The sequence below is a fragment of the Melozone crissalis genome, unplaced genomic scaffold (assembly GCF_028551555.1).
Source record: "Melozone crissalis strain CALT ecotype California unplaced genomic scaffold, PUWL_Pcris_2 ptg000045l_1, whole genome shotgun sequence".
Taxonomy (NCBI): domain Eukaryota; kingdom Metazoa; phylum Chordata; class Aves; order Passeriformes; family Passerellidae; genus Melozone; species Melozone crissalis.
In genome coordinates this window covers 30,502,929-30,530,796 of record NW_026535823.1, presented here as the reverse complement: position 1 = coordinate 30,530,796, position 27,868 = coordinate 30,502,929, and the positions used below count along the sequence as shown (strand labels likewise).

At 44.2% G+C, this 27,868-nt stretch overlaps 1 protein-coding gene across 17 annotated transcripts in view; it reads right to left on the bottom strand.

Moving 5' to 3' along the window:
- NFIA (nuclear factor I A) overlaps positions 1 to 27,868 on the bottom strand; it is a 348,828-nt gene that overhangs the window by 54,290 nt on the left and 266,670 nt on the right. For 8 of the 17 annotated variants that reach the window (XM_054286269.1, XM_054286273.1, XM_054286270.1 and 5 more), the window contains 4 exons: positions 26,276 to 26,393; positions 23,809 to 23,936; positions 7,837 to 7,923; positions 6,719 to 6,757 (listed from right to left, as the gene is read on the bottom strand). In XM_054286269.1, the coding sequence (XP_054142244.1) occupies positions 6,719 to 6,757; positions 7,837 to 7,923; positions 23,809 to 23,936; positions 26,276 to 26,393 (372 nt within the window). The remainder of the gene's footprint in view (positions 1 to 6,718; positions 6,758 to 7,836; positions 7,924 to 23,808; positions 23,937 to 26,275; positions 26,394 to 27,868) is intronic. The other 9 variants (XM_054286277.1, XM_054286285.1, XM_054286281.1 and 6 more) reach the window with 2 other exon arrangements.

Genomic DNA, 27,868 nt, shown 5'->3' with positions numbered 1-27,868 from the left:
GATTGAACTGAGGTGTTTCAGTGAAATATTCCAGAGCAGCCTGCTGAATTTCTGCTCCAGTGGGATGTGACTTAGTCATGGCATGTCCACATTCAGGGCAAGGACACTCAGAGGAATTAATGGTGCTGCTGACCCAGATTTCCCTATGATGGAAGAACCGGGGATGGAAACACCAAAGGAGTGTCAGCCCCAGCGCTAAGTACAAAATATTGTGGACACTCCCAAGAGACTTTTATGCACAGGGGAGGTCACTAAAATTTTCCAGCAGGGGATCTGCTCCAAGAGCAGGGTTGTGCAGCCCATGAACAGGGACCCAGGTGGGACATGAGTTACCTGAGCCCTGGGCAGGTGACAGAGGCCAGGGCAGGGATGAGATCTCAACTCTGTGGCTCAGGAGCTCCCTGCTTTCCCTGGCCACAAACCCTCTTCAGGGCAAAGATAATAAAGCTTCTAAGAAATATGAAACAGCTTTTCTTTTACCCCTGTGTTTGAAAAAAAAACCCCTGCAGGACTCATCTCTAAGCCACAGCAGGGAGAAGGGGCAGAGGGAGTGGAAAATGGTTAAAAGCTGCAGCAAGTTTGTGTGATTGCGTCCAAACGCTGGAACTTGAGGAGCTACAAAGAAGCTGATGAATGACCTTGAGTGTGGCAATGCTGAGCAGTGTCATGTTCATAAGGGGATGGGTTTTCTAAGGTTGAGGCAGAGGCTTTCATGTGAAAATAGAGATTTTAATGTAACCCTGTGCGGGGAAATTGAGTATAAAAACAAACTGAAGCGCTGATAATTGGTTGCTACTTCTTTTGCTCTATTTGTTTGTTATCGTTCTGATTGCCATTATTATCACAAGTTTGGTTCATTTATTTATTTTTTTTCCAGGGTATTTTGAAATGTATTGGTTTGGAACAGTCCAACTATACCATGTTTTTGTTTTGTTTGGGATTTGTAATGACACATTTTATTTTGAGTGATCACATCCATCAGATCTCAAGAAAAAGATGGCTGCTTCCTAGTTCAGAAGAATATGCAAACAGGAGCTTAATTACATCACTTAATATTGACCAGGAGAAAGAAGAAGATGAGCTTGCCAGCTCATTTCCAAAGCATGTTTTGTCCTTTAAGAGGGGAGGGTATGACAGAAAGTTAGGCAGTGCAAAGCAATTAGCATCATTCACATTTTATGTTGCGCTAGCATGGTGCTCTAGCAGCAAAATTCAAACATTCTTTGAATGGGTTAATAAAAGAAGAAATACAGTCGGCATGCAAGAAAAAGGTTTCCAAGAACAAGCCAAAATATGTCCCATTCTTCTAAATTTATCACAGCCATGTCACATTATCCTTGAGACTGCCAGGAATGTCAATTTTTTTGCAATTTAAAAAAAATATCTCATTTAGCACCATATGTTTGGTTAATGTGCCTGATATATCCTGCGTATTCTTTAGTCCATCCATTCCTAATACTCATTTTCTGCTTTTTTTTTTCCTCCCCTTGCTAAGCCATATGTTACAATGCTGGTCATTCTATCGAAGCTCCTTTCGGGAGCTGGGAGCGAGGGGACTCCTGTTTAATCACCCAGAAAAAACTTTGAATTCTACAAGTCTCACTCAGGTGAGCAGCCTCAACACTTGAGTTAGTTGTGGGTGCCTGGTGCCTATGAAAATCAGGCCACCTATGAGGTGGCACAGTGTATGTTGACTGTGAGGAAGGAACTAAAGGTAGGTGGCTAAACACTGAATTAGGTGTTTAATTTCTGGCACCCACGTTTGAGACTCTTGGCTAGTTTTAAGGGTCTTCTGCTCCAAACCTAATGAGTTTTAACACATTTAGCGGCCTCCAGTCCGCAGGGCCCCTCCTGTGCTGCTCAGGGATGCAGGAAATTAAAAAGTTCAGGCTGAAGGTAGCTTGGGCAGAGCTGGGGATGCATCCCGGGAGGACGGGGCTGCCTTGCACAGCTTTGCTCAGCGCCGGTCCCGGGAGCCACTGCCCTGAACAGCGGATTTCAGCACTTCACAGCACCCTGAGGAAGGGGCAGTGCCAGCTCTGAGGACACCCCTGAGCCCCTGCTCTCCTCTCTCTGCTCTCTGGTGCAGGGCAGCAACAAATTGCAATCTCCCCCAGCCCGTCTCAGCTGCGCTGGCCGGTGGAGAGGGAACGGAGCCAAGGATCCTCCCCGTTCCCTGCCTCTCTCCATCCATCTGCTCCGAGCAAGGAATAAACAAGAACAGCCAGAACACAACGGCTGGGTAACCCAGGTGGGGGTTAAAAGTGTTCCTTACTATTCTGTGGGTAGGACTCTTGTCCAAATCACAGCCACACCTGGCGCTTTTAGGGAGCACAGCTTTCAGAATCCAGGTCTGAGTCTCCTCTCAATGTTATTTAGAGTGAGAGAGACGAAAATCAGACTTTGTCTATTTTCATCTTATGGCAGCTTTTAACTACAGAATAAATGGAGAAGTTAATTGCTAAATAAAAGAAGAAAATAAAGGGATTTGTGGCATAAAACGCAGATGGAAGCCTGAGTGGGTGTGCTACTTTAACTTACTGTACTTGTGTTCATGTGATTCTACATGTATGCCAAACATATATGGTCTGAGCCTGCTCCCATTAACATAAATCTGTTTTATTCACTGGACAGAGGGAACCTGATCAAAGACCATGATGGTGCTAAATGGAACAAGATGTGTACTTTCGTATTTTTTTCCAAAAGGAAATATTAATTTGACATCGGTTTTTCAGTCGAGAAGAATTTTAATTGCAGTACACAATAAGCAGAAAATTCAGACAACAATAATCTTGAAACTGTTAGCAGCATTATATTTCTATCAAGGAATTTGTGCGCTTTCTTTTTCAACATTAGAGCTTTCTGAATTTTCATTAATTTGGCATTTCCCTAAACACACGAGTTATTATTTTGTTCATTCCACATCATGCATCACACCCTTCTGCTCAAATGCATAATGCAAGCGCAAATGGGATCCTTGTCCTTGGGAGACTCTGGTTACTGGAGCCATTGGATGTTGAAGTCCCGCAGAAAGACTTTCCAAAACTCTGCACTTCGCAAACCTCCAGCCCAAGTTTAATGAGTGCACAGGAAAACTTCGTGTTCCTCATCTTCTAAGGGGCACTGGAGCACTGTGGTGGGTTTAATTCCTCTACCTCCTTATGTTTGCCAGTACTAGAAATGCACCACATAAGAGTCTTCCTTGAGTACAGCTAAAGGTCTTCAAATGTTCATGTATGAGGCTGATATATATTTAAATGGACCAGAAAATGATGCGTGAGAATTGAATGCACGAATCCTCCCCAGAACAAACAAGCATCTGAGAACCTCTTTTCCATGTACCTGCCTCGTGCCCTACTAAAAAAATCAGGATTAACTCTGATGGAGTCAGCGGAGTCACAGCAAGAGGAGAACAATCCCCCTTCTCTCCAAATCTACACCTGAAAATCCACCCAATTTCACTTGATTAATTACTGACATTATTCTACCTGCACACATCTCACACAACAACTCCATCTCTCGTTAGCTGCGTTTGTAGACCAGCTCGTATTCATCTCCAAAGACCTTTGGATAATTACCCCAATATTCCCAGCAGCTCTCTGCCACTAGACTCTTGATGGAGATTTCATAACAAAAGCTATGAGTGAAACATGGTCTGGATCCTCCTTCCCAAGGCACACTAGGAAAAGGAATCATGGAAGCTCAGGTATTACCAGGTGGACCATGAACTCAACAACATGCAGAACAAACAGATGATGCGGAAAAACAAGTCGGCTGTTGAAGGAAAAAAACTGAATATATGGGAAGCATTTCTCAAGGAATTTTCATCCTTCTGTGCGAATTATTCCAGCAATTCCACTGAAATCAGTATCAACAGAAAGGCTGATCAGCTGCTCTATTTTTTTCCTTTAAATTCCTGGGGAATTCTTAATTTCAAGCTTCTTGAAACGTTGACGGCTACCCTCCTGCCAGTCATAGCAAGTCTGTTCAGTTTAGTGCTGAGCAAACTTTGTCATCAGCCGAGATACGATCACACTGACTGCCATCCATCAGTTTACTGTATTAATTGCTCCAGTATACACAAAATACAACACAGATGGAAATTCACTCATCCTAATGAAGTGCTCTTTAGTTTCTACGCTCTGAATGGGTACTGGCTCCCCTGGTTGCAGCCGGAGTTACCATGATCACTGATTAACTACCTGCCAGCGGAGCACCTCGCTTCACAAGGCTAAATCCAGCTTAATAAACAGTGATTTTTACAGAAGAAAAATGAAAGCTCCCCCTCTATCCACTTATCAAACTGCTGCATATGCATCACCAACACACACATCCAGTTTCCTCAGAACTCGACATCTGACAGATCATCAGGAAAACAGAGCTAATCTATCCGTACCCATCAACATCGTATCATAGGTGACTGCCAGATACTTAAGAAGCCATCCAAAAGAAATGTCACAACTCTTTTTCAAGACACTACAAAAGAAATGTTCCAAATAAAATAAAGCAAATGCACGTACAAGTAAATGAGCCAAAGAACTTAATAAAAAGAGATTGATTAAAATGAGGACCAGAATGTTCAAAAAGGACTGAGAGAGAAAGAGAGAGAGAGGTGCCAAAGGCGCATTAAATGGATTCAATGGCTTTAGGTTTTAAATGCTTTTGGACTCCTCAGCAATTTTTAGCCAAAAATGGTAATTCACGTTAGAATCAAAATTCTGATGTCACTTAGGGAAAAAGAAGGTTGAAATTTCTCCTTTGCAAATGAGCACAGATCCATTTACGAACGAGAAATATCACTTCATAGTGATGGACAACCTTGCCTACAGAATTTTAAAGCCGAGCACTTCAATATTCACAATTATTTTTAAATCCTACCCCATGAAAGTCTGCCTAAATTGTTTGGTACAACGTTCTCACGGAGTGTATTACCTTGTCTGCTTGTATCTGTGTTTACAGCATCATCTGGATTGTTTTAGGTCACTTAAGTTAGGCTTCATTCCTGCTCTGCCACCCAAGCAGTTCTTTCAATAACTAATAAACTAGTACTGAAATCTAACCAATTTCTTCAAAACATAATTTCATGAGTTATATATTTAAAAAACTTTAATGAGAAGAGCAATAAACAGCAGGAAAACAGTTCAATTCTGCCTTTCAGTTAATGTCAGCTTCGGCATAATTTTCCATTGTATAAATATATATTGCGAGGAGAATTAAAAAAAAAAAATTTCTAATGACGTCTTTAGACATCTCGTCTAAAATTCATGACTACATTTGTTTCATTTCAAATGCTACTTGAGAGTTTTTCAGCACACTTGGCAGATTAGATATAGCAGCAGGGACAAACTGCAGCCATCCATAGGAGAATATACCTTTATGTGGGTGCTTTGGGGATGGAACATCTATAGCTGCAAGGCAAAAAATGCCATCATAAATTTGGATGGCATTTACAAAGCCCTCTAAAAAGTCTTTGCATATGATTATAGCTGAGGTATGATATTTTTGCAAGTAAAAGACCCAGAATAGATTTATGTTTCAACTATATCTTCCTGAAGATGCATATGGATCCTAAATTGCGAGTGATACTAAAGGGAATCTTTAGTAACTGAAGAGGACGGAGTAAAATTTTTGGGTTTTTTTTTTATTTATTTAATTTTCTTAAAAATAATTTGCTCATTATTTGCATGTCATCAAACCATCATTGGCTACCCAGGCTATATATAACAATGACGGCTGCTGAACGCCGCAGGCATGAGATGGAGATGGGTAAATATGCAGATTTTCTGCACTTATGACCTCAGTTACTGCATGGTAATGCTTTCAAATGGCTTTTATGATGGCAAGACTAAGTTTGGTGCTAATATTGGTTTTGAAGATTTAATCGGTGTACAGTGCCATTGAACATGTGTTTTAATTAATAAGGGAACTGTGGTCAGGATTGAAAATAACCCAGGTGATTTACCACTGTAAAGCCACCTGATTTCTGCACAGTTTGAGGTGAACAGTTTATAGGTTATTCCAAAGGAAGAAAGAGTTGCAAACTGAATTTGTGTGCATTGTACCAAGGGATTTATAATTTGGCAGGTCGAGAGCGGACTCATGGAGCTGTTCTGTTTGGGTATCCAGTGGTTCCTGGTGTTTTCACCCTCTGACAATTTGACAGCCACGGGACTGAACCCTCCACAACACCAGAAATAATTTGTAGCTGCTGTGCTCCTTCCTGGGAATGTCCACGTCCAGCTGCAGGCTGGGATGGCTCCGGGCACCTGCCACCAGGCAGAGAGACTGGAGCTGCTTCCCCACAGGTGACACCGGCCAGGTGAGCTCAGCCTCCCTCCCTGCATCCCCAGTGGCTCCAGGATTCCCTGGGGAAGGCAGAGCATTGCACTTTGGCCTTGGCACCGTTTCCAGAGGGGCCTGGATGGCCCTGCTGCCTGCAGGAATGCTCCTGGGAGCTGCCCAAGGGGAAAGCAGAGAGGCAGAGGGCTCCCAGGGAAAATCCCCCTGCAAATCCCATGACAGCAGGCAGGGCAGAGGTGACATGGGAGTGCCCCCTCCAGCACCCTGGCAAAGTGCTTGGCACCAGCTCTGCCCTGGCCGGACACAGGAGAATCCACAGCAGAGGGGGCACCTGGCACATCCCCCCCAAACCACCACAACAACTCTGTGCACCGAGAACGAGAGAGAGCATTGGCATTGTTTGAATAAGCACACCCACCATGAAGTGCTCCGCGGTGTTCGGGGTTTCTTAGATATCCTGATTTTATAAAAGAAAGTAAAAGAAGAAAAAAGAAACAAGGTGAGAGAGAACACTATCATAATTTTGTAGCAAGCAGGATACTGTGTGAAATCTTGGCCCAGTGAAGTGATAAAGGGGAAGCTTTCAGTTTGCTTAAGGGAAAACTTATGGGCAAATAGAGAAATTACCAAAATACCACATTGCAGAAAATGGGTGCATTTAGGTTCAATTAAGCTGTAAAAAGGAAAATGGCACTTTAGATTACAAAAACCAAGGGACACAGGGAGCTATCAAAAGCAACTTTACAAGATTTGTGTGCGTGAGGATGCTGCTTCACTGGACCAAGAAAGCTACAGTATGGGACAGGATTTTTCTTTTATCAGACACTTTTGCTAGATAGCTTTGTCCAACCTCAGAAACTGCTGCTCTGGCATTATGAAATAATCCTACATAACTTGATCTCATGAGCTTAGGAACACAGAAAAATAGCCATGCCAAATCAGATTACAGGGATCCACCTAGTCCAGAATCCTCTCCCTGACAGTGGGAACTAATGGACGCCTAGAAGAGAGTAAAAAACCAGGGAAAGCATACAGTGGTAATTCTCCAAAACACTCTCCCAAATGATTTGTGATTCAAGGACTTCTAGGACAAAGTTGATATCATGCTATTGAAGCTGCTTGAATCCAAATGCACAGATTTACATCCCCCCCTCCTCCCCTTTTTTTGGTTTTTTTTTTGGATTTCTACCCCCATGAGATTTCTACCAGTCACACAGAAAAGGTTTCACAGTTTGGTGCTGGCAAGTCCAGCGTTCTTGCCACTAACTCAGAATGAGCTAACAGCTTTCAAAAGCCCAATGATGTTATGTGTATAAGAGCATCCAACACTTTTTCCTATGTAAAAAAAGTGACATGTGTGCTGAGGTGCTCTAAGTGTAAATACTTTGGGAGATTTGATTTTTTTAACCTTTTTAAAAAAAAAAAAAGCAAAAAAAAAAAAAGGCAAGGATCTGGCTGTAAATTGATATTAACATTTTTCAGTATATGTGTAAAACACATGTTTCAGAAGAATAGAAGAGAGAAACTGTCACTCACTGGGAAGCTTTAGAGCTATCTGGCTCCCTGGGAAACTGCATGCAACTATTCTGGTGTCCAAGGGTTTGACCAGTGAGTTTCCTCTTCCTGCAAAGAATGAATGCAGAAGTAATAGAAAGTCTGAGGGGGGAGATTTTAGCAAATGGCTAAAGATAATCCTATTCTGCCCACTCCAGCAGGTAGGAAGGAGGTGGTGGTGGTGGAAGAAAAAGGGAAAGAGGAGGAAGGCTCCGTGTCCGTCCCAGGAGCTGGCACAGGGAAGGGAGCACTGGAGGGACCCAAAGGCTGCAGGCAGCTGAGCCCAGGGAGATCCTTTGTGTGTGCTCACCCCAGCCCAGCCACACAAAGCCAGCACGTTCTGCTCTGATTCTCAGGGCCTGGCTGTGGCTCCTCTTTGGGATGGAGCACAGGGACTCAGCACTCCGGGCTTCACTAGCACGGAAATCCCAAAGGCCCAGACAGCAACACTGGCTTCTTAAGCATCCTTACTGTCCTCTATTCAGGGGGGTTTTAAAAAATATTTTAATTTTAATTTTAATTTTAACTTTCTAATCGAATCAGTGCCTACACATGAATTTTTTTTGCTTCATTTATTAAAAGAATCACTGAAAGCAGGGGTTTAAAAAAAAAAAAGCTTATCCTTACATTTTTGATGGCATATTGACTTTGTAAGAGTCTACAGGCAGGAGTGATATATCAGGGAGTCCCTATAACTTTACTTAAAGCAAAAATTAGAAAGTGATCAGAAAGTTTTATAGAGGGGAGCAGAAACATAATTTTAAGCCTCTTAAAATTGCCTGAACTGTGAAATCAAGTAATGAACACTAGAAAAGGATCTGTCAGCTGGAATCAAAGCTTAGACTAGTCAGCATTTTCTTCCTAAACCTTATTATGGCAAAGATTTTTCATCTCTGCACTCTGCTCAGCCCAACAAATAAACCAAGTTGACCTCCACCTGTTACCCGGTGAAGTTGGCTGTCATCTCTGACTAAACCCTTTTCTTTCCCTTCAAAGCCCTCGGCACCACTGAGAAGGTGGGAAGACACAGCTGTGCACTGACTCAAATTGATACCAGTTCATAACCAGACAGCGTTTCACAGTACAAATTACAAGCAACAGAGGAGAGGAGGGAGGGGGGGAACAAAAAAAGAGGGGAAAAAAAAAAAAATGTAGTGCCAATGAATTCTGGAAGGGGGCAACATTTTTCATCCATTTAACAATGAGATTTTCATAAAAAGAAGTTCTTTTTTTTGTTTGTTTAGGGGGTTTTTTTTGTTGGTTTTCTTTTTTTTTTTTTTTGTGTGTGGTATTATGGACGAGCATTTGAGGCAAGGAACATTTTGCTTATGCCATAACAATGAACCTGTGCTAACACCACAGAGGAAGGACTGAAGAACATAATGGAAGCTATTTGTGTTGCTTTTATATTTCATAACTTGAATGCATTACACTGGTTCAAAGAGGTTCAGCTCCAATTGCACGTGGCTTTCTGGACTTAGGAACAAGTCGCAGCTATGTAATGCAACACTGCTAAATAAAAAAGAATTAAAGATTATGGAACACAGAACAGCAAGAAATGTGCCATGAGGAAACCCCTGTAGCTGCTGCAGTCACTTCTTCAAATACATCATCGTGGCAAAACCGTGTGAGAAGCTTTCTAATACAAAGACATATCAGAAAAAGCCATTTCATATAAAGTTGGACTTCTCTGGGTGATTAATGCTACGTTCAACAAAGGAGACAGTGTCTGTCTAATTACATTAAATACTTATCTTCTAGGGATTGGCAGGGTGTTTCTGCTCAATGTCACTTTTCATGACAATGTAATGATAGATCCGTTTACTTACCAGTGCCATTAGCAAAAATTGTACTGTTTTCTCAACTGCCCTCATATCACGAAAATATTTGATTAACATACTGCAGCTTATCTAATACTCTAAGCAACATATTCTGCATAGTTTTCTCTCTATTAAAAGAACAAGATTACAGCTTGTAAAATTTTTATTGCACTCACACAGAAATAAATGAATAATGTGTGATAATAGTTCAAGTACCTTACTAGTTCAAAGAACAGGTTTATTTGATTTAAAATATTAACTTGTACTTGAAATGTGAAGATTTTGGGAGAAACAAGCAAATAAACAAAGTCAGTACTCTGAGGCACTACTTCCCATCCAGGTCCTAGTTATTATTTCCTTTTCATTTCAGCACATGTTTTGAAACTTTTAATACCTTAGGGGAGGGAAGAAAAAAAAAAAAAAGGGAAAAAAGCTTTCATTCCTTTGCTGAAAAATAGATATGGCCATCTCCCAAGTCTTTAAAATTCACCACATCGTGAACTGACTCTTTGGAGTCGTGCTACTGTGCCAACATCCAGCAAACAATAACCCTCTGGAAGAATGTACCCAGCCAAGGCAGTTTATATAGTAACAAGATAATTTCATAAACTTATATTGAAGAGCGAGGCTGTGATGTAACATTCTAGCAGTATATATCAGCTACCTGATATTTACTAACAAGGTTAAGCTCCTATCTGTTTGTCTCAGCACTCTTCATAATTCACTTTTTAATGGATGGACAGGAAAAGTCAGCAGTGTATGGCACAGATCATTTCTGAAATAGGACAAGACAGCTTACGGCAGTAGCTGCTCCAGAACACCCTTCCTGCTCCCACACAATCACATCAAGCCTGGACTCTGCAGCTACAGGGCTTCAAATCTACTCATAAACCCTTCAGGGGCGTGTTTCTATTTCCAAGTAAACTGGTAAATTTGGAAAACAAAGGGTCCCGAGGAGGAGGTGTCACCGTCACCAACAGAGCATCAGCTCTCAGCTGCTTGGGATGGCACTCCTGGGCAGGGGAAGGCACGTGGGGAGCTGCCTTCCCAGCAGGTGAGGAGGGAGGAAATCCACCCAATTTTGTTGAGGACGGAGGACATGCACCCCATTTTGCTGAGGAGGGAGGACATCCGTCCCATTTTGTCATGGAGGGAGGACACCCACCCCATTTTGCTGAGGAGGGAGGACACCCACCCCATTTTGTCAAGGAGGGAGGACATACACCCCATTTTGCTGAGGAATGAGGACACCCACCCCATCTTGTCAGGGCTGCCGCGAAATGGCAGCGAGGACGCACCAAGAGCGGTTCAGTCGCGCATCCGCGCGGCGCTGCAGGATCCACCCAAAACTGCCTCCAAATCCCCTGCAAGTGACTCTTGCAGGGAGAGGGTGACACCACAGCCAACTGCCACATGCGACTCTCCAAATTAATGATGGATTTAGGATATTCATTGCCTGAGCTGCGAGGGTTCGGGGTGTGTCCGCAATTATCGAGATATAAGTCTGACACACATTATCCTCCTATCAATGTCATCTCCCTTAGTAGCCAACAGATTATCAGCAGCTTTGTGATATTCCAGGTGTCAAAGAAGAATTAAAACCACAACAATTGCACAAACAAAGGGACAAAAGATGGGATACGTGTTTCTGAGCCCTGCATATCAATTTAATATGTGCAGCTGACAATGATGCAAATGTCCTCGGGAGAGAGGCAGCAAGATCCGTGCCCAAACATACACACACCACTGTCAGCAAGATGGCAGGGAACAGAAGCAGTAGGATTCCCAGCCCAGGACACATGCCTCAGCAGGCAGAGCAACCCAACGAAACAATCCTCTGGTTGGGGAGAATTTTGGAAGCACCTGATATGGAAAAGGGCCCTAAACAAGCCAGATGGTACTTTTAGCTGGCAGCAGAAAGTAGGAGACAGCCAAAAACATTACAGCATTTCCCCAAGAGGCCAGCAAATCGATTTTTAACCATTTTTTTTTAAAGTGACGCTATGAATATGAAAAATAATGTTTTGATGCCTTTTTAAATGGCTAATTTTATGGATAATACACTTACGGAGGACACAACTGGAAGAGAGGAGAAAGCATTGGATTTTGACTTTCCCAGGGTGACTGTATATTTGACATCAAGTTTCTATTCAGTCCCTGCCACTGTTTACTCAGAATTAAGTGTCAGTTTTTGTTCTGGGTTATCCACATTACATTAAAGAGAAAAACCCAGCAGAAGCAGAGAAATAGCACTGTAAAATCACAATAGAACAACAGTTCACAGGGCATGGGAGAAATGTGGTCTGTAAGCCTGCTTTGTCCTCTTAAAACATTTTCTCCCCTCCAAATTAATGGGTTTTTAGATGATCATTTTTTAACAGAGGACAAACAATTTCTCTAATACGTACAAGGTACCATTTGGTGGGGGATTTGCATAAGAAATAGAGCTGTTTGGGGGAATGTTTTAATTTTTAAAACCTCCAAACAGCCAGAATTTTCAATTCTGCCTGGATGACAGGGGTCTTTCCAGGGACCAGTCTGGTGTCAGACATTGAACAGTCCCTTTGACCAGGAGCAGCTCCTTGCAGAGCACCTTTAGGTTACGTGTGCTTGGGGGAATTTCACTCAAGGATGGACAACAGAGCTGGGTTGTAGGGACTGAAAGGGCAAAGAGAGGCAGAGGAGTCATGAACCAGGTGGGAATGAGCATCACCTCTGTCTCAAAGCTGCTCCTCACATGTAGGTTTGGCCACGCTCTGAGGAAGAGTCAGGATGGTGCTTCACTTCCATTTGCTGCTATTTTGTTTAAAAGTAAAAGCAAGCCCTAAGACAGGGTTAAACCTGGACTACATCCAAAGTGCTTTCTCCTGTTCAGAGCAAGGTAGTGCATTAGTGTGCTGCATCATGGATAATACTCCTGGAGACAAACGTGGGCTGCTGCAATAAAACACTAAATGCGAAGAAAGATAATCCATACATTTATATTTTTCAAATCTTGTTGATTGTAAATCCTTCCTTTTTTTTTTTTAAATAAAATTATTTCTCTCCTATAAGTGGAACCCAAGACTTTGCCTCCAGCCCTTGTTGAGATAAAACAGTCCCTTTTTTATCCAGAGTGCTGCTCTTGGGGCTGCAGGTACCACCTCACTTGTCTGGCTTTTTGGGGTTTGAAGATCTGCACGCAAATCTATTGAGGCAAATGAAGACTGTGCACAAAACAGTAAAACAGCCTATAATTTTACAGCTAAATTTAGCAAGAGGATCTCTTTATGTTATGCTTTTTGGTGTATATATCACACTAAAAATAGCAGTGAGCACTGATGTAAGGGCAGAGCAGAAAGGATGATGTCAGTAGGGCTGTGCTGGAGTGCTGAGGACGAGCAGAGGTGCAGGATGTGCTGGATCTCCTGCTCTTCCCTGGGCAAGATGGAACCAGAACAGAGCTGCAGCCATGCTAGATGAGGTTTAAGTTTCTTTGAAGCTGGAAACTGAATGAACTTAAAACATCATCCTTTCTTTGGGCTCACTGCATTCACACCGTGAGCTCTGGGGTGGAAGTCACAGAAAACCCATTTTGGGTGGACAGCAGGGCTGCTGTCACAGCACACAGACATTTCTGCAGGTACAAGATGGCTCTGCAGCCACTGAGCCAAACTGTTACCCGAGCTGAGAGGCTGCAGATGGATTTCTGTGCTTCCCTGTGCTCGCTGGCTGCTGCGGTCAAAGCGTTGGGCAGCACTTAACTCGAAGGAAAGTAAAGAAAGTAACTGGGGAATGATTTATTCACTACTTCTGGCAGTGAGAAAGAAAACCACTAAGAAGCATCCAGCAAAATGATCAGGCAGCAGACAAAAGAAGTGGTTCTTCCTCATGCAGCACTGAGTAAAACTGGAACTTTCTGCCATGGGATGTTGTGGGGGCCAAAACAAAGAATGGGTTAAAGGCACATCTCTGAAAGGAAAGTTCACTGAAAGCAGTCAGTCACAAAGATGTGAACAAAACCTCTGGCTCGTGAAACCAAGCTATTTGCTGCCAAAATCCATGAGGCTGTACTCTGAAAAGCAGGACTGGGTGCCTCTCCTACTGTTGTTATCTTCCCTGAAGTGCCCACCACCAGCTCTTGTCAGAGAGAGTGAACTGCCTGTCCAGGTGAGCCTTTGGTCTAGCTGAGAGGAGCCATTTGTTCCTCTCTGTGGGCACATTTTTGTAGGCTGGAATGTGCTGTACCTGGCAGCTGAGAAGCAGGAAAATTGCAGCAGGCATCCAGTACCATGAAATTAAGGAGAATTGCTCCTCACCTGGTAGGAGCACATCTAAAGTCAGTGTGGCAGAAGGTGTGGGAAAGAGAATGGAAAAAAGAGATGAGATCTGGTCTTCTGGAAGTGTCCAAGGTCAGGCTGGAGGGGGCTTGGAGCAGCCTGGGATAGCAGAAGGTGTCCCTGCCCATGGGATGAGCTTTTAAAGGTCCCTTCCAACCCAAACCATTCCATGATCCTGTAATTCTTCCCGTCTCCTAACACATCTCCTTGCACCTTTTATCTCCGGGTGAAAATGTTTCCTTTATAATAAAGCCTGTTTTCTCCTCCCAAGCCAAGATCAAACATGTGCAGGGAGCACAGTAGCTGCACTGTGTGCTAGGCACTGGAGTGATGGTTGTACTGGGAATGTTAATAAACAGTGCCCAGAGCAGAACTTCTGCATAAAAAAAGGGTGTATGTTACATCTCTCCCCCTCTCCCCTGTCTCATGCAATATTTACACAGCTGTGCTTTGTAAAAAGTGTGTGTGGGGGGTTTATTATTATTTTTTTGTAACTTATTTACCTAAGATAGCCCAGCATCTGTTTTGTGGTGAGCTTCTTTCACAAAGTTTCACAGTTGCCTTGACTGATGCAAAAGGAGGTCACGCTCCTTACTCAGTGATCTTAAAACCATTTGTTTCAAACACTTAGCCATTCTATTTGGCCAATTTTGCTCTGTTCTGTGTTTTTGGTTTGTCCTCTGCTTGGAAATGTGCATCCCTGGGGGAGACGATCTGGCTAGGTGAGTATTTTAGTTATCTGTTTTATAAAATGCAGAAGTGCACAGGAATTTGCAATAATATGCATCATTTACTGGCTCTCAATATGTACTGTATATTGGCTCTGAAGATTACTAATATTTTCCAGCTGCTTTCAAAAAAAATAAAAAAAGAAAGAGTTCAATGGAGTCTTTGCAGTGGGTCCTTTCCCATGACTGCCTACACAGGTGATGAAGACTTTCCTGTGTCCTGAAGAATTAATAAGCCTGAACATTTCTATACCAGCAGCATACCACAGGAGATAAAATATTGCTTCTGCTTCCCAAACACATTAGAAAAAGCAAGTCTGCTGATCTCAACTGCTAAGACAGCACATGAAAGGAATGTAGTCCATTTCCCAACCAAGATCTAATCTATAGGAGAGTTTATAGATCCAAGTCAACATCCTGAATTGGTCCCAGAAGCAAACAAGAAGACTAGCTCAATTTTTGGAAGACTACTTTTAATGTGTTTAATGCCGTTTTGCAGCTTAACAGCCCCATGCTGCACAATCAGATGATCTTCAAGGATCTCTGGGTCAGAGGAGAGCTGTCTGGAGCTCACAAAGATTCAGGCTTGACAGATCCAAAATCAACAAGAAATGCACAGCCCCAGTCAGCCAGAGGAGCTTCTGTCTTTCAGAGCTCACCTGTGGAAAGGAAGTGTCTGCTGAAGCCCAAGACACAACACTGTCTTTGCTTTAAGTTACATTTTGTGGGCTGTTGTGGGCAGAGGCTGAGGACTCCCCATCCCTGCAAGTGTCCAGGGTTAGGCTGGGTGGGCTCTGGGATGGTGGGAGGCGCTGCCTGGGGCTGTGGGATGCCTTCCAAGCCAAACCATGCTGGCATTCTTTGATTCTCTGGTCAGCAATGGGTGGCAACAAACTGTTGCTTGGCCACCAGCAACATCTGAGGAAGTTCAGGCCCATGGATGACCAACACAGCACGGCCATCCCAGGAATCCAGATCTCATTGGGAAACATCGTTCCAGCCTTTGTCAGGGAACAGTTTTCTATGCAGGAAATCCTTCCTATACGTCTGGAAAAGGATGCAGGTGATGTGAATTGTGTCTGGTGACAGAAATACCTCAGGTGACCTTACACTGTGCCAGTGCACAAAAGATCTGCTTTTCTCTCAGCCGCCGAGGTCAGCGGAAGCAGCACGTAGGGGTGATGTTAGCACCAGGCCAGTCAAAAACAGCTTTAATTTGATAACTACAGGAGAATTCTTTCTGCATTTTCAACTCAGAACTCCTACAGCTCCATCTCCATTTTTAAATGATGCATTTCCTGACATCTGGAACTGGATGCAAGGAGCAAAGCCACAGGGCTGACCGACCGTCCGACTGCTCCGGGACCGCGCTGAAGGGATGTTTTCCTCAGGGGATTACAGCAAAGCTGAGGCATGTGCTTCAACACTTGCATGGGATTACTAATTTTATTAAAAATGGAAAGTACACTTTAGGCTGAATCCCAAGGCCAAGTTCTTTTGTGTTGTCCAGAGTCTGGAGAAAAAAAATAGTAAAAGGAGCCCTGGAGGGATGTGAAAGCATCTAGAACTTTTCAGTCTGAGCTGACTTTTCGGTGAGCAGTTCTTCCCCTACCTCCAACTTCCTTCCATGGTTTTGAGGCAGCACTGCCAGCAGCATGGCAAGTTGTCACAGGTCTCATGCTACTACGTGAATTGCCAAAGACAAGCTGAGCTATTGATCCAGTGGTAATTTGCTGTCAAAATGACTCTGTCTGTGATGGCAAATGAGCAATGTTAATCACTCGGCTTGACGAGTGCCACTGTGAAAGACTGACGATGCTCAAAGCACCACCATGGACCTGCTGTGCTTTTCCTGGCTCCATTGAGCTCCTGGTCTTCACTGGCCTGGACCAATTAGAGTTTAACTTATCCTTTAAGGTGCAGTTCTGGGAAAGTTCTGTTTAAAATAAACAACAACTTATATTGGTGAGTAACTCATCAGCTATGCAGCAGCCTGATTCTGATTGCCTGGCAGAGAAACACACACATTTTGTGCAGTATCTGATAAAAGATCTATAATGTGCTAACACAAACCTATCATGTAGCACCTGTGACTAACAGATTGTGATATCAAAGTCTTGATGCCTAAGTGCTCCTGTAAATGCATTAAACTTTTAGCGGCAGGAACTGTAGACTGCCAGTGACAAGGAGCTGATATGGTATTTCAGTAAAAGTTGATAAGTGTTATTGCTCTTAGAAGAAAAGAAAAATCTTATGTTCTTGAAAACCACTGGGGCAGCTTGTGTTTTGATGGGATACTGTAATGCAGAGAGCACGGATATGGCAACACATGGACTCCATGGAAAAAAAGACATTTAAGGGAAGCTCTGTATCCTACAGCTGCTGGAGTTCCTTGAAGTGTGTTCCCATCATATATTTCACTTCAGGCATCTACCTGTTCACCTGGAGTCAGCTTTTTAGGTGGCTGCCTGCTTGTTGAGTTCCATGTTAAAGAACAAAGTTTGCCCTGAACATGAGGAACAACTTCTTTCCTGAGCAGGTTGCCCAGAGAGGATGTGGAGTCTCCCCCACTGGAAATACTCAGGACTGTGCCCTATGCTCTGGGATGGCCCTGCTCGATCAGGGAGGTGGGACCAGATGACCCCACTGTGGTCCCTTCCAGCCCGAACCGTTCTGTGTGAAATGTCCCCACTGTCTTTAGATATTAAGTTCAGTGGAGGAAAAAATGGCCCTGGTGCCTGCAGGGAGATGTGCTGAGGTGTGTAATGAAGCTGCTGCACCAGGCAGGTACAGGCAGAGCAGCTCTGGGACTGCCTGACCTCACACACTGAGAACCAGAGGGCAATCCAAAGGCACATCTGGGAAATACTGAGCGAATACAATTGGCAGGGATCCTGGATGTTAGACCTTCTCTGGTCTAAGGAAAAGGGATGTTACCTGGGCTTTGCCTTTCTTCTGTAGGCCTGTGAGTATCCAAAAAGTTCAGCTCAAGGAAATTAATTAAGATCATGAAATTCCTCTGTCTGGTTATGACCCAGTGAAAACTGCCCACTGCAGCAAGTCACTGAAAAGTAGTGCCAGAGAATTATTTGACATTGAATACTCCAGCTCTGCAGTTGAATGTTTTCCCAGTGAAAAGGGATTCTTTTTCTATTCCTTATTTTGTATAATACATGGTTCTCATGTTTTTCATCATATTTTCTGCAGTCAATCCCTTGACTCTTTGGTGGTAATGCAGCACAATCATTGAGAACTTCTCTGGGCTCTGAGTTAGTGCACGATGTCAAGGCCTTTGATGAGCCCACAGACCTTTTGCCTGAGGACAGACAGACACACTCTGCATCGCTGATGCTGGGACACACCACACATAAAATTTTATCTTCCAGGCAGTGCCAGGAAACAACTGTGCTCAGGGCACAAAGAAAATTATCTAGGATCTCCCTTATAGCACTTTCTCTCCAATTTCCAAGATGTAATTCCGAACAGACGTTGAAAACAAACTCTTGTGGTCATCTGAACTATGCCTGAATGAGCTTTTCTGATGCATATGGCATAAATAAAAGTTTCTCAGTAAACATGGAGAAGTTTTCTTGCCTGCTGAGGAGAAAGCCCATGCCAGATTTAAGAAAAGCATTACTGAGACAAGTTCTGGACTGGTTGCCTGCATGTGGTTGTTCCATAACGAGCCATGGGGAGAGTTAAGTTAGGGGTCACTGACACTGCAAGGGAAATACTCCAAAATGAGATTTCAGCTCCTCAGTAGAACAGAAATTCCTCAGAAACTGTTTTCAGACAGTTCCATAGATGGTGGCATGAGAACAAGCAGCAGCAGCCCGGGTGGTTCAGTGAGCAGTCATGAGTCTGACTTTAAAAGCATCGTCACCACCACAGAAGAGCCCAGCAGTCTAACGGGGAGCTCTCCCATGAGAAATTAATGTGAAATTATCAACCTCACAAGCCCCTAGAACTGCAGATATATCTATCAGCCATGCAGTGCAAGAGGTATTACCAATTCCTTAAGGTTTCTACACTGAAAGTCTTCTTTGTTTCCTGGGGTTTTCAAGGTGAAGACAGACAAAGGCGCAGCACAGCACAATGGGAGGAGAACATCCAGGGTGGAGCTGGGGCAAGGGGATGGCCATACATGAACAGCCACACCAGTGTCTCAGTGGAAAGAGGACCACAGAGCTCCAGCCATTTTGCAAACCGAGTTGGTCAAGGCCACAACCAGAGCAGAGCTGTTTGTCTCTTCAGATGCCTCAAGAAGTGCAAGGAGTGCAAACATGAACCTTTCCTGGGATTACTGTCCTCCAGGAACTGTACTACTGTGTAGAAATACATAGAAGATCTAAGAATAAAGTAGAAGATCTAAGTAAAGAAACAAGTGGAATACCTAAGTAAAGAATCCAATAGAATATTCTGAATTTGCATCTTAAACATTTCTTTCTGTGCCATGCTGTAGAAACACAATGGAAGCAGACTTGGCAAATACCATCCATATGTTCCACAAAATGACTGAGGGAGCACAATGTGAACATTACTCCTGGACTGGATCAAGAGAATGCATTAAAAAAATTGCATAAGTGGAATAGAGATATACATTAACTCAATGTTTGCTTATTATGGAATTAAAAAACGTATACCTGTAATTATGGCTTACCCCCATTACAAGCAGAGCTGCCACAGAACTGAACACAGGCCAGCTTTGTGCAGGAGTTCAAAGCCAGTGTGATGTTGCCTTATTTTCTTACTAACATCATCTTTATCCTCTCTTGCCCTTCTTCTCAGCTAACAAGAGTTATGTACTGAAAGTGCTGAGATAAAGTAATGGTAAGGAGGATACCACAAAAGGTATTTGAAAAGCAGAAGTAATTTACTACATGTCTGCTTTGTTTTACTTCCTAAGCCTTCCTGTTGTGAAGGGAAATTCATCTTTTCTGGCAGACTCCAGCCTTTTTAGGTCGGAGAGCTCCCCAGGAGCTTTCGAGTGCAGGTAAATGGATGTGAGGCTCAAGGAGTGCAGCCCAAGGAACATGCGATTAATGCTGCGGCTTGCTTTGGCTGTCACACCTGACACACAAGGAGACTGCTGCACCCTTGGTCGCAGGAAATATCTGTAAAAGGAACCAAGCTGAGTCCTTTGCTCATCACTGCAGGCCTGATGTGCCATGAAGGGAAAGGTTGTGATGCTGGTGGTGGGTGAAGCATGAAGGATCTTCACCCATGGAGAATCCACACGCAGCAAAGTCTCACCATGAGACAGACGCCAGGGTGCCTCAGCAGAGCAAGAGAAAGCTCTGTGGATGGACAATAGGTGCAGCCTGTGTCCTGCACACAGGAGCAGGCGCAGGGGAAGGAAGCATCCACAGCCTGATGGAAATAGCACACAGAGTGGTTTTGTCCTCTTCTGTTCTCTGGCCAGTTTGCACATATGTTCTGAGCATACAGCCTGCCCTCCGAAGACCACTTAGAGGGGCAATCACAGGGAAGCAAAGCAGGAAGAAAAGTGTCCAAAAAGGGAATTTGTTCAAGAGAAAAAAATGGAGACAGATGCAGAGCGGCGAGTCACGGCTGGCGGTAAATAACCCTCTGCCTGGAGTGCTCTCCTTCTCCAGGAGGAGTTCACATATTCCATTTCATATTTCCTTTCTAGGAAGTAAAATCTTTATTTTTCTGGCGTTTGTTCTTTTTCCCTTCTGTATGGTCTAACACTTGTCTTCTCATTTTCCCTTTCTTTTCTAGGTTTTGCTCTCTTTGAAGTGCATTTCTTCCACTTCCCTCTCCCACCGCCCTGATTTCCCTGCACTGTCCCAGGCCACACCTTTCAGTACCACCCTCTCCCAGTGCCTGTGCCACCAGCACGTGTGTGCTTCACACCTGCCCCAGGGTTTGAGTCTCCCCTCTTTCTCATGTGCACACCTCAAAATTAAGCAGATGCGACACACGGAGATGGAATATTCATCCTCTCACTCCCATAAACCTGTCAAGGCATATAGGCCAAGAAGCTATCTCTGCATAAATCTAAATCTCCTGTGAGGAAGCAATCTACTCAAAGGCAATAAAGGCAAAGGATGTATTATTATCTTTGGTGTGGATCCTACTGGGCTGGGAGGTTGGCTGCTGGCTCCTCTCTGAACTTTCCTTCCCAGCCAGAGCAGCCATCCCACAGACAAGTCTAAGCTTCCTTTCCTTGCTCTGATTTCCTCCTCCTGTTGTTTGGCCAGTAACCCAGAGGACAGGGTTTAATTATGGACTTTGGAAACCTGGCTTGCAGGACTGCCAGCACGGGATAAAACCTCAGCCTGTCTTCTGAAGCAGCCCCATTCTGCACTGCTGATACCTGTGTTATCCCACACAGCACAAAATGAGCTGTGGGAAAGAAGTGCCAAGCTAAACAAAAAGATGGGTTTAGTCTTTAAACTTCTGCTGCAAATTTCACCGAGAAGAAAACAAAACACCGAAGCTCAGAGATTTGATTGTAGATTAAATCAATGGCAAGGCCTTTCTCTGGAAATAAAGATATCGGAAGGGATGGATCTGAAACTGGTCCAGGCTCCAAAGCTCCCTCTCAGAGAGGACTGCTGTGGAAAGCTCTCAGCTAAAATGGGATATGTACAGTTTTCAGGTGACCAAATTATTTTCTAGGCAGATGTCCATTAAAGACTCCTCAAACATTTTGGGGGTGAAACCTCTGTGTCCAACACAAAAGGCCACAGGTTAGTGTCACACCCAGGTGCGATGTCTGTGCACAGACCACAGCAGGACGTGTCCCTCAGGGAGCACCTCAGGCCAGTGACAACCACTGCTGCCCTGGCAAGGAAGGACACTCAGCACTGCTTTGTCCTTCACCACTGATGAGCTCTCCAGGTAATCCCTCTGTCAGCCGTGCTCTTGCAGTGACCCTGCTTCACAGAGAGGCTGAGGCAATGAATTCAGAGCACAGGCTGCTGGAAAGCCACTGGGGTGGGGCTGCGTGGATAAAGCACAGGGATGGCTTGGAAGTGCATCCCACGTGGGCAGGATAAAGAAAGCTCTTTTTCCTCACAGCTGTGACAGTGATAGATGGCTCGGTGGATCTGAGCTATATCTAGTTGGTACCTGGCTACAGTCCCTGATGCTGCAAGGTGATTTTCTGCCATTTTACAGGCAAGACTAAGCAGAATCTGGGATTTTTCTGTAATAAGTGAGGAAGGTCACGAGGAAGGAAGAACCTTCTCTTGTCTGACATGTTCTTGCCTTTCTGAGCACCTCAGGAAGTTTGACATAGGCAGCTGTGCTTCCTCACGATGGGCACCCAGTGGTGCCAAGAGCAGCAGAGGTGCTTTGTGAAGGCTTTGGGTACTTCCCTTGCCCAGCTCAGCAGCTCAGTGCCACCATCAATGCAGGGCTTGGACGAGCCAGAGGCAATGACCACATGTGGGGAAAGCCACCAGCAGTGACAGCAGAATTAACAGCCAACCCCTGGCTGCTGCACAAATGGAGAGCATTTGCCATTACCAACGAGCACCCAAGTCTTTGGGGGGAGCTGTCCCCCAGCCTGGCAGTGCTGCAGGAGCAGTGACCCCAGCAGTTTGCAGCCATCTGTGTCTGCAGAGCAGCCCGGGGTCCGTCCCTCCGCGCCGAGCTTCTGTCCGCGCTCTGCCGCTCCGTCGGCGCAAGGTTCAGCTCTGCCTCGCATCTCTGCAGCCCGGAGCTGCTGGAGGGGACAGCCCCTGGTGCCTGGAGCAGGACACCTCCCAGCAAGCAGCAGAGCCCTGGGGACGGCCGTGGCAAGGCAGTCACGGGGAGCCTGGCACTCGTGTGCCTGCAGGTCCACCCTCTCCTCCTGCCAAAGTGCCACATCTGCAGTCAATAAGGGCCCACAAGCTGGCTCCTCCTCATTAGAGGAGAGGGGGCAGCTGGCAGGGGATCCTCCAAGGGCTCCCAGGCACAGGAATCAGTCTCCTCCCAGTCTGGAATAGCCCAAATTTGGTGACTTTCTGGGCATGCTGTAAAGGACAGCTGTTTGACAGGGTCTCCAGAGAAAGCTGTGGGTATGTTTCCTACATGATGAAGGATATAGGTGGCTGGCCAAGTGCCCACAGAACTGATTTTAATGCTGTGCAGGTCGGATTCACTTTTCTGTGCTCTATAGTTCATTATACACTGTGCCCTGGACAAGCATGTGTTTCTTCCAAACAAACCAAACCCATACTATTTTAAATCCAGACGAACAAGAAAGACAAAAAAATACGTATTGCAAAAGATCCTTTGCACTTTTAGAGGACCTTCCCAAACCCTAGGAGGCTCTGCTTGCTTTCCTCTAACAAATAAGACTTCTGTTATTTTTATTGGCAATAAATACTTGATTATTTAGCTGTAAGCAACACTGAGGCATTAACTTCACCTGTGCACATAGCACTGACCCAGAAAAATATTTCCAAGAGTTTTAAGCACCCAGATGATCTCAGGATAAGTGATCAATGGACAGTCAAGTATGTAACGTAACATAACCCAAAAAAAATGATCAACAGGAAAAATCACACACAAAAATTAACTGAGAAGAGGCCAAAGAGCTTCCTCGACATTCTGAAGTGTAACAGCCAGTGATATCTGTTTTGATATGAAGCCTCCAATCACACTTCACAGCATTACAGATTAATAAAACAACTCCTTCTGTAAGTCTCTTAAAAGTCATTACTGAGTGATCTCAAGTGCTGTATAATGCTTGAAAAGTCCTTCTACCTTATATAAGTTTAGGGATATTTATTTAAGCAGCATAACTGATGGAGCACAGCCCAGACAGGTACTGCTTTTTGCTAGAAAAAGCCATCCCAGAACTGGATCTGGACAATTTGACAGAAAAAGACCGCCTATCTCCTGCTGCATTATTGAAATACTTCAGATATTTGGCCAAAACACAGAAGTGACACACTACAGAAACATTCACAGCTGCAGGAGCAATAAAACCACTGCCATAATTTCACGAGGCCGTTCCTCGGAAGTGACGAGACGTCTAGGGCTGCTCACCTCTCTAACACAGCAATCCTGATAACCAAACAGAGCACGTGGAGATGGAGTTGTGGGGCTCTGGGAGCCGGGGCTTACCTGGCTCCACTTCATGCCATCCACTGGACTGGCTGCCACTGCCCGGAGAGCGCCCTTGGCTTGTGTAGAACGGCTCCTCACCAGGGCTGTCCATCTCATCCTCCACAGACTTGAGACGTTTTGTGGAGCTGGGAATGCAAGGAACAACACCATGAGGGCATGGAGGAGGAACCAAGGCACTGCTGTGGGGAAATGCTTGAGAGTAACTCAAGGGGGAACAGATTTAGGGCGTTTTGGTGAGACACAAAACAACATTTCACAGGCCTAACCCCTAAACACGCACTGGTTTGACCAGAAGTTAGTCTGACATTTAGGCTTTCACAGATTCAGAGAAGGACATTTTTCAAAGCACGCAGAGGTCAATAAAAAGGCAAGAATTTCATCTGCATTGCATGGTTCTTGCAGTTTGAATGAATATGGTGATGACACACGAGACTTATTTTCATTGCCAGATTTTTTCACGGCTAATTCTGAAAGCAAATTGTTTATCAGTTCGAACTTTTATTTTCCATCTTTTCAATTAGCTCAGACTTCAGTCCCACAAGAAGGAACACAGGCAAATGGATGATGGAAGAATCCATTCTTGGTTCAAATGTTCACGTTATCCTACAACAAGAAGCATTTGACTCTGCAGCTGTGCCAGCAAGCACAGAAAGCCCCCAATGGGTATCTCTGGCCAGTGTCAGCATTAAGGAATCCCCCTGTGATGCATCACACCTCCCTCACCAGAGGCTCAGGACACAGAAGAGCCCTTTGAGTGGTCTCTGGTGGCCGCTGGCTCCAGCAGTTCTGCAGGGAGAGGATCCCAGAGCCAAAGACACTCAGCTTGGCTCTGCTTTCCATAATGAGTTGTACAGACTGTGTGGGGACCTTACTGAGAATTTCTCTTCTAAGTACTTTTCCAAGGCTAGGCCAGCTCACTGTTTTTTTTTTTTTTCTTTTCCCCCAAAATCTGTATTCTATTAAAACTTAAGGCATTCAAGAACAGGCTCCTCTGTGTAGGGGGAACACATTTAGCAGACATAAAATCTTCCACTCTTGGTTGAGAGCTTGCAGCCTCCTCACCCGAAGCTCTGCACAGGTAGGAGCTGGCGGGTGTGCAAAACCAGTTGGTGAGAAACAGGAAGAATAAGTCTTGTGGCATGTGTGGAATGCAGGTTTGGCCATTCCTTAATTTAGAGAATTGTTATGTGTCAATAGGGGAAATTGTGTGCATACAATATAATTACCGCCTGATAATTCTGCTGAGTCTGTGTATTTAAAGAATTTTTTTTTTTTTTCTGACTGGGAACAGCCTAATGAGAGGAAAACAAACATATTACCAAGTTATTAACTACCCATGCTGTTTATAATTAGCTCCTTATCAGTGGTAGCTATTTGCAGAAGAATACAAGAGCAACAACTGAGCTCTTAAGTAACATTAATAACCTCACTTTTGCTTCTGGAGTCACCAGTAAATTCTACCTGAGAACGGTGCTAATGATGAGTGCTGTAGGCTACACAGTTTACAGGCAAGAAAGAAACAGCACAAAGTTTTTAATTGATGTGTAGTGGGAATTGTAGTCACCGAGCTCCATAGCGTGCACACTAAGTGCAAGACAGAATGTTCTTCCAATCACTGCAAACTGTAAGAAGTTGCAGCTAAGAGCCTCTCGTTAAAGATTATTATTTTTAAAACAAAAACAACAGCTATATTCAAACTACGGAGATTTTTCACACGTGCACTTGATCGCTGCAAAGCTGGTGGCACTGCAGGCTGAGATAAAAATGTAAAAGAGCGTTAGGCAGGAGTTAGACTTTCTTGTCATGTCTTTGAAATAAGTGATCTATTTTGGCTGTGGGGGAAGAAAAATCAATCTGGTTCCTTAATAGTGTTCAAGACTACTCGAGTGACTGAGCTTGTTTATAAATCTAATCTCATGGATGATTAAAGTGAAAGGTAAAAAATAAAAAATATCCTTGTTTGATAGTTGGCATCTAAGTCAAAATCAAAATCAGATGGGGCAGTCATCTGCATTAGCAATTTGGTTTTCCAAAGGCTGAGTCACAAACTTCTAAATGCTTTATGAAAACTAAATGCTTTATAGACCAAGATCCTAAAACAGTCTTAGTCTCACAGGTAACACTTTTTACAATAAAAAAATACATTTAAGTCTATCTTAAGACTTTCCTTGCATCTTATTATGCTCCAAGTTCTCAAGCTGAAACTCATAAATTCCAGTGGAACTTCTCCTGATACACCCAGGTACAACCAGGACCTACACAGCAGTTTTTCTTAGAGGCTTGCACACACAAAAAGAACTTTACTGCAATCCAGCTGAACATTCAACTCTGTGAATCTGAAACAGCTCCACATCATGAGGCCCCCAAACAGCTTGTCAGAGAATTTAATGGTTACTTTCCCAGATGAGTAATGATGCTGGCCTGGGTTTCCAAGGAACCTGGTAGAAGGCAGAGATTAAATTACCTGGTAGAGGATGTGCTAGGCAAAGACCTCCTCATTGCTCCTGGGCTCATGCTGTAGTACGAAGAACTTTCCAAATCTGAGAGGGAGAAATTAGGGCCTGTTCCTGCAGCTATCGGTGCTGGGGAAACAAAAGAGATTGCAGTCAGTAAGTCATGTGAATATGGCATGAATTGCACTTCAAAATCACTTTCTTCTTCCTCATGGGTGTGTTTAGTTTCACGATGGGAACAGGTGGGATGTGGAAATTAGGAAATGCTAATGGTACCTGGCATTGCAATCAAGAAGATGGAAATTTTATCAAGAATACAATGTTCCGTGACACAGAATCTCTCTTACATTCCTCCAAAGATATTATTATTATTTTTTAAAATTAAACAATTACGGCACGACTTCCTCTAAGCGCTGCTTTTCTATTAATGTCATTCTAACATTTAATGAAACTTGTTGCTTTTAGGACCACGTTGTCTCTATTGGCATGGTTACAGATAGGCTGCATCATCCCTGTAGAGTGCTTGGCAGGATCTATAAGCAGCACAGGCAGGGAAATACACACCTCAGAACCTCTGGGGTACGTGTGATGTACAGCCACAAGCACAGAGGTTAAAAAAGCAGATGAGAAACCTGAGTTCTTTTCTGCCTAAGAGCATATGAGCTTTCCTCTGGCCTCTCCTCCAGCTAAATCAGAGCTAGAGACATACTACTCGCCAAAAGTTTTATCCAGCAGTGACCTTCCACTCTTCACCCCATCACCCTACCCAGTACTGAAATTTTTCTTGCAAGGGATACCAATCCCTGCCATTTCCCTGTTCTGGATCTTTGGTTTCACATTAAACATCACGGATTCCTACACACCCTAAAATCTGCAGGCACAAGGCATGAGCTCCATGTGCTGTATTCTTCTGGGAGCAGACAAGGAGCAGAGAGCAGCTTAACGTTGGAGCCAGCAGAGAATGGATTTCGTGCCGAAATGCCGCTAATACAGCAAATGGTACCACGTCCACTGTGGCTGTCCCAGTGCTATTCACAGGACAATGCAACTTCGGGGGCTGACAATCGCAGATCATGAGTTTCTCTCACATTTCAGAGCCATCTGAAACAAGGACGTCCTGCACAATGAAATGCACCAGCCTGGCCTGGGCGGCATTGTCTGAGAGCCCTGATTCACAGCCACAAAGGCAAGGCAGTCTCAGTGCCACACAGCGATGCTGAGCCAAGTTTAATCTCTGGTCTGAGAACCTGGCCCATTTTCAAACGTGAAAAAATCTCTCAGTCCAACGGGGAAGGAGTGAGGAAATGAAGACAGGATAGCTCCTATCACCCAGCTAACATGTCTGGGCTGGGAGTGCTGCCACTGACTGTAACGGGGCCAGTATTTCACCCCAAGTCTTAAGGAGCTCACAATGTCAGATTTGACAGAGGAATAATGTAGCTTTGCAGCTGCCTCATCATCCCCACAAGACAATTAGTTGTTGTTTGGCAAGGATCTTTTAAGAACGTCATTGAGACAGAAAGGGAACAGCCTGGATATCCACGGACTTCTAAAAGCCGGGGACGGAAAATGCACAAGGCCATTAAAACTCGAGAAAATCTGGA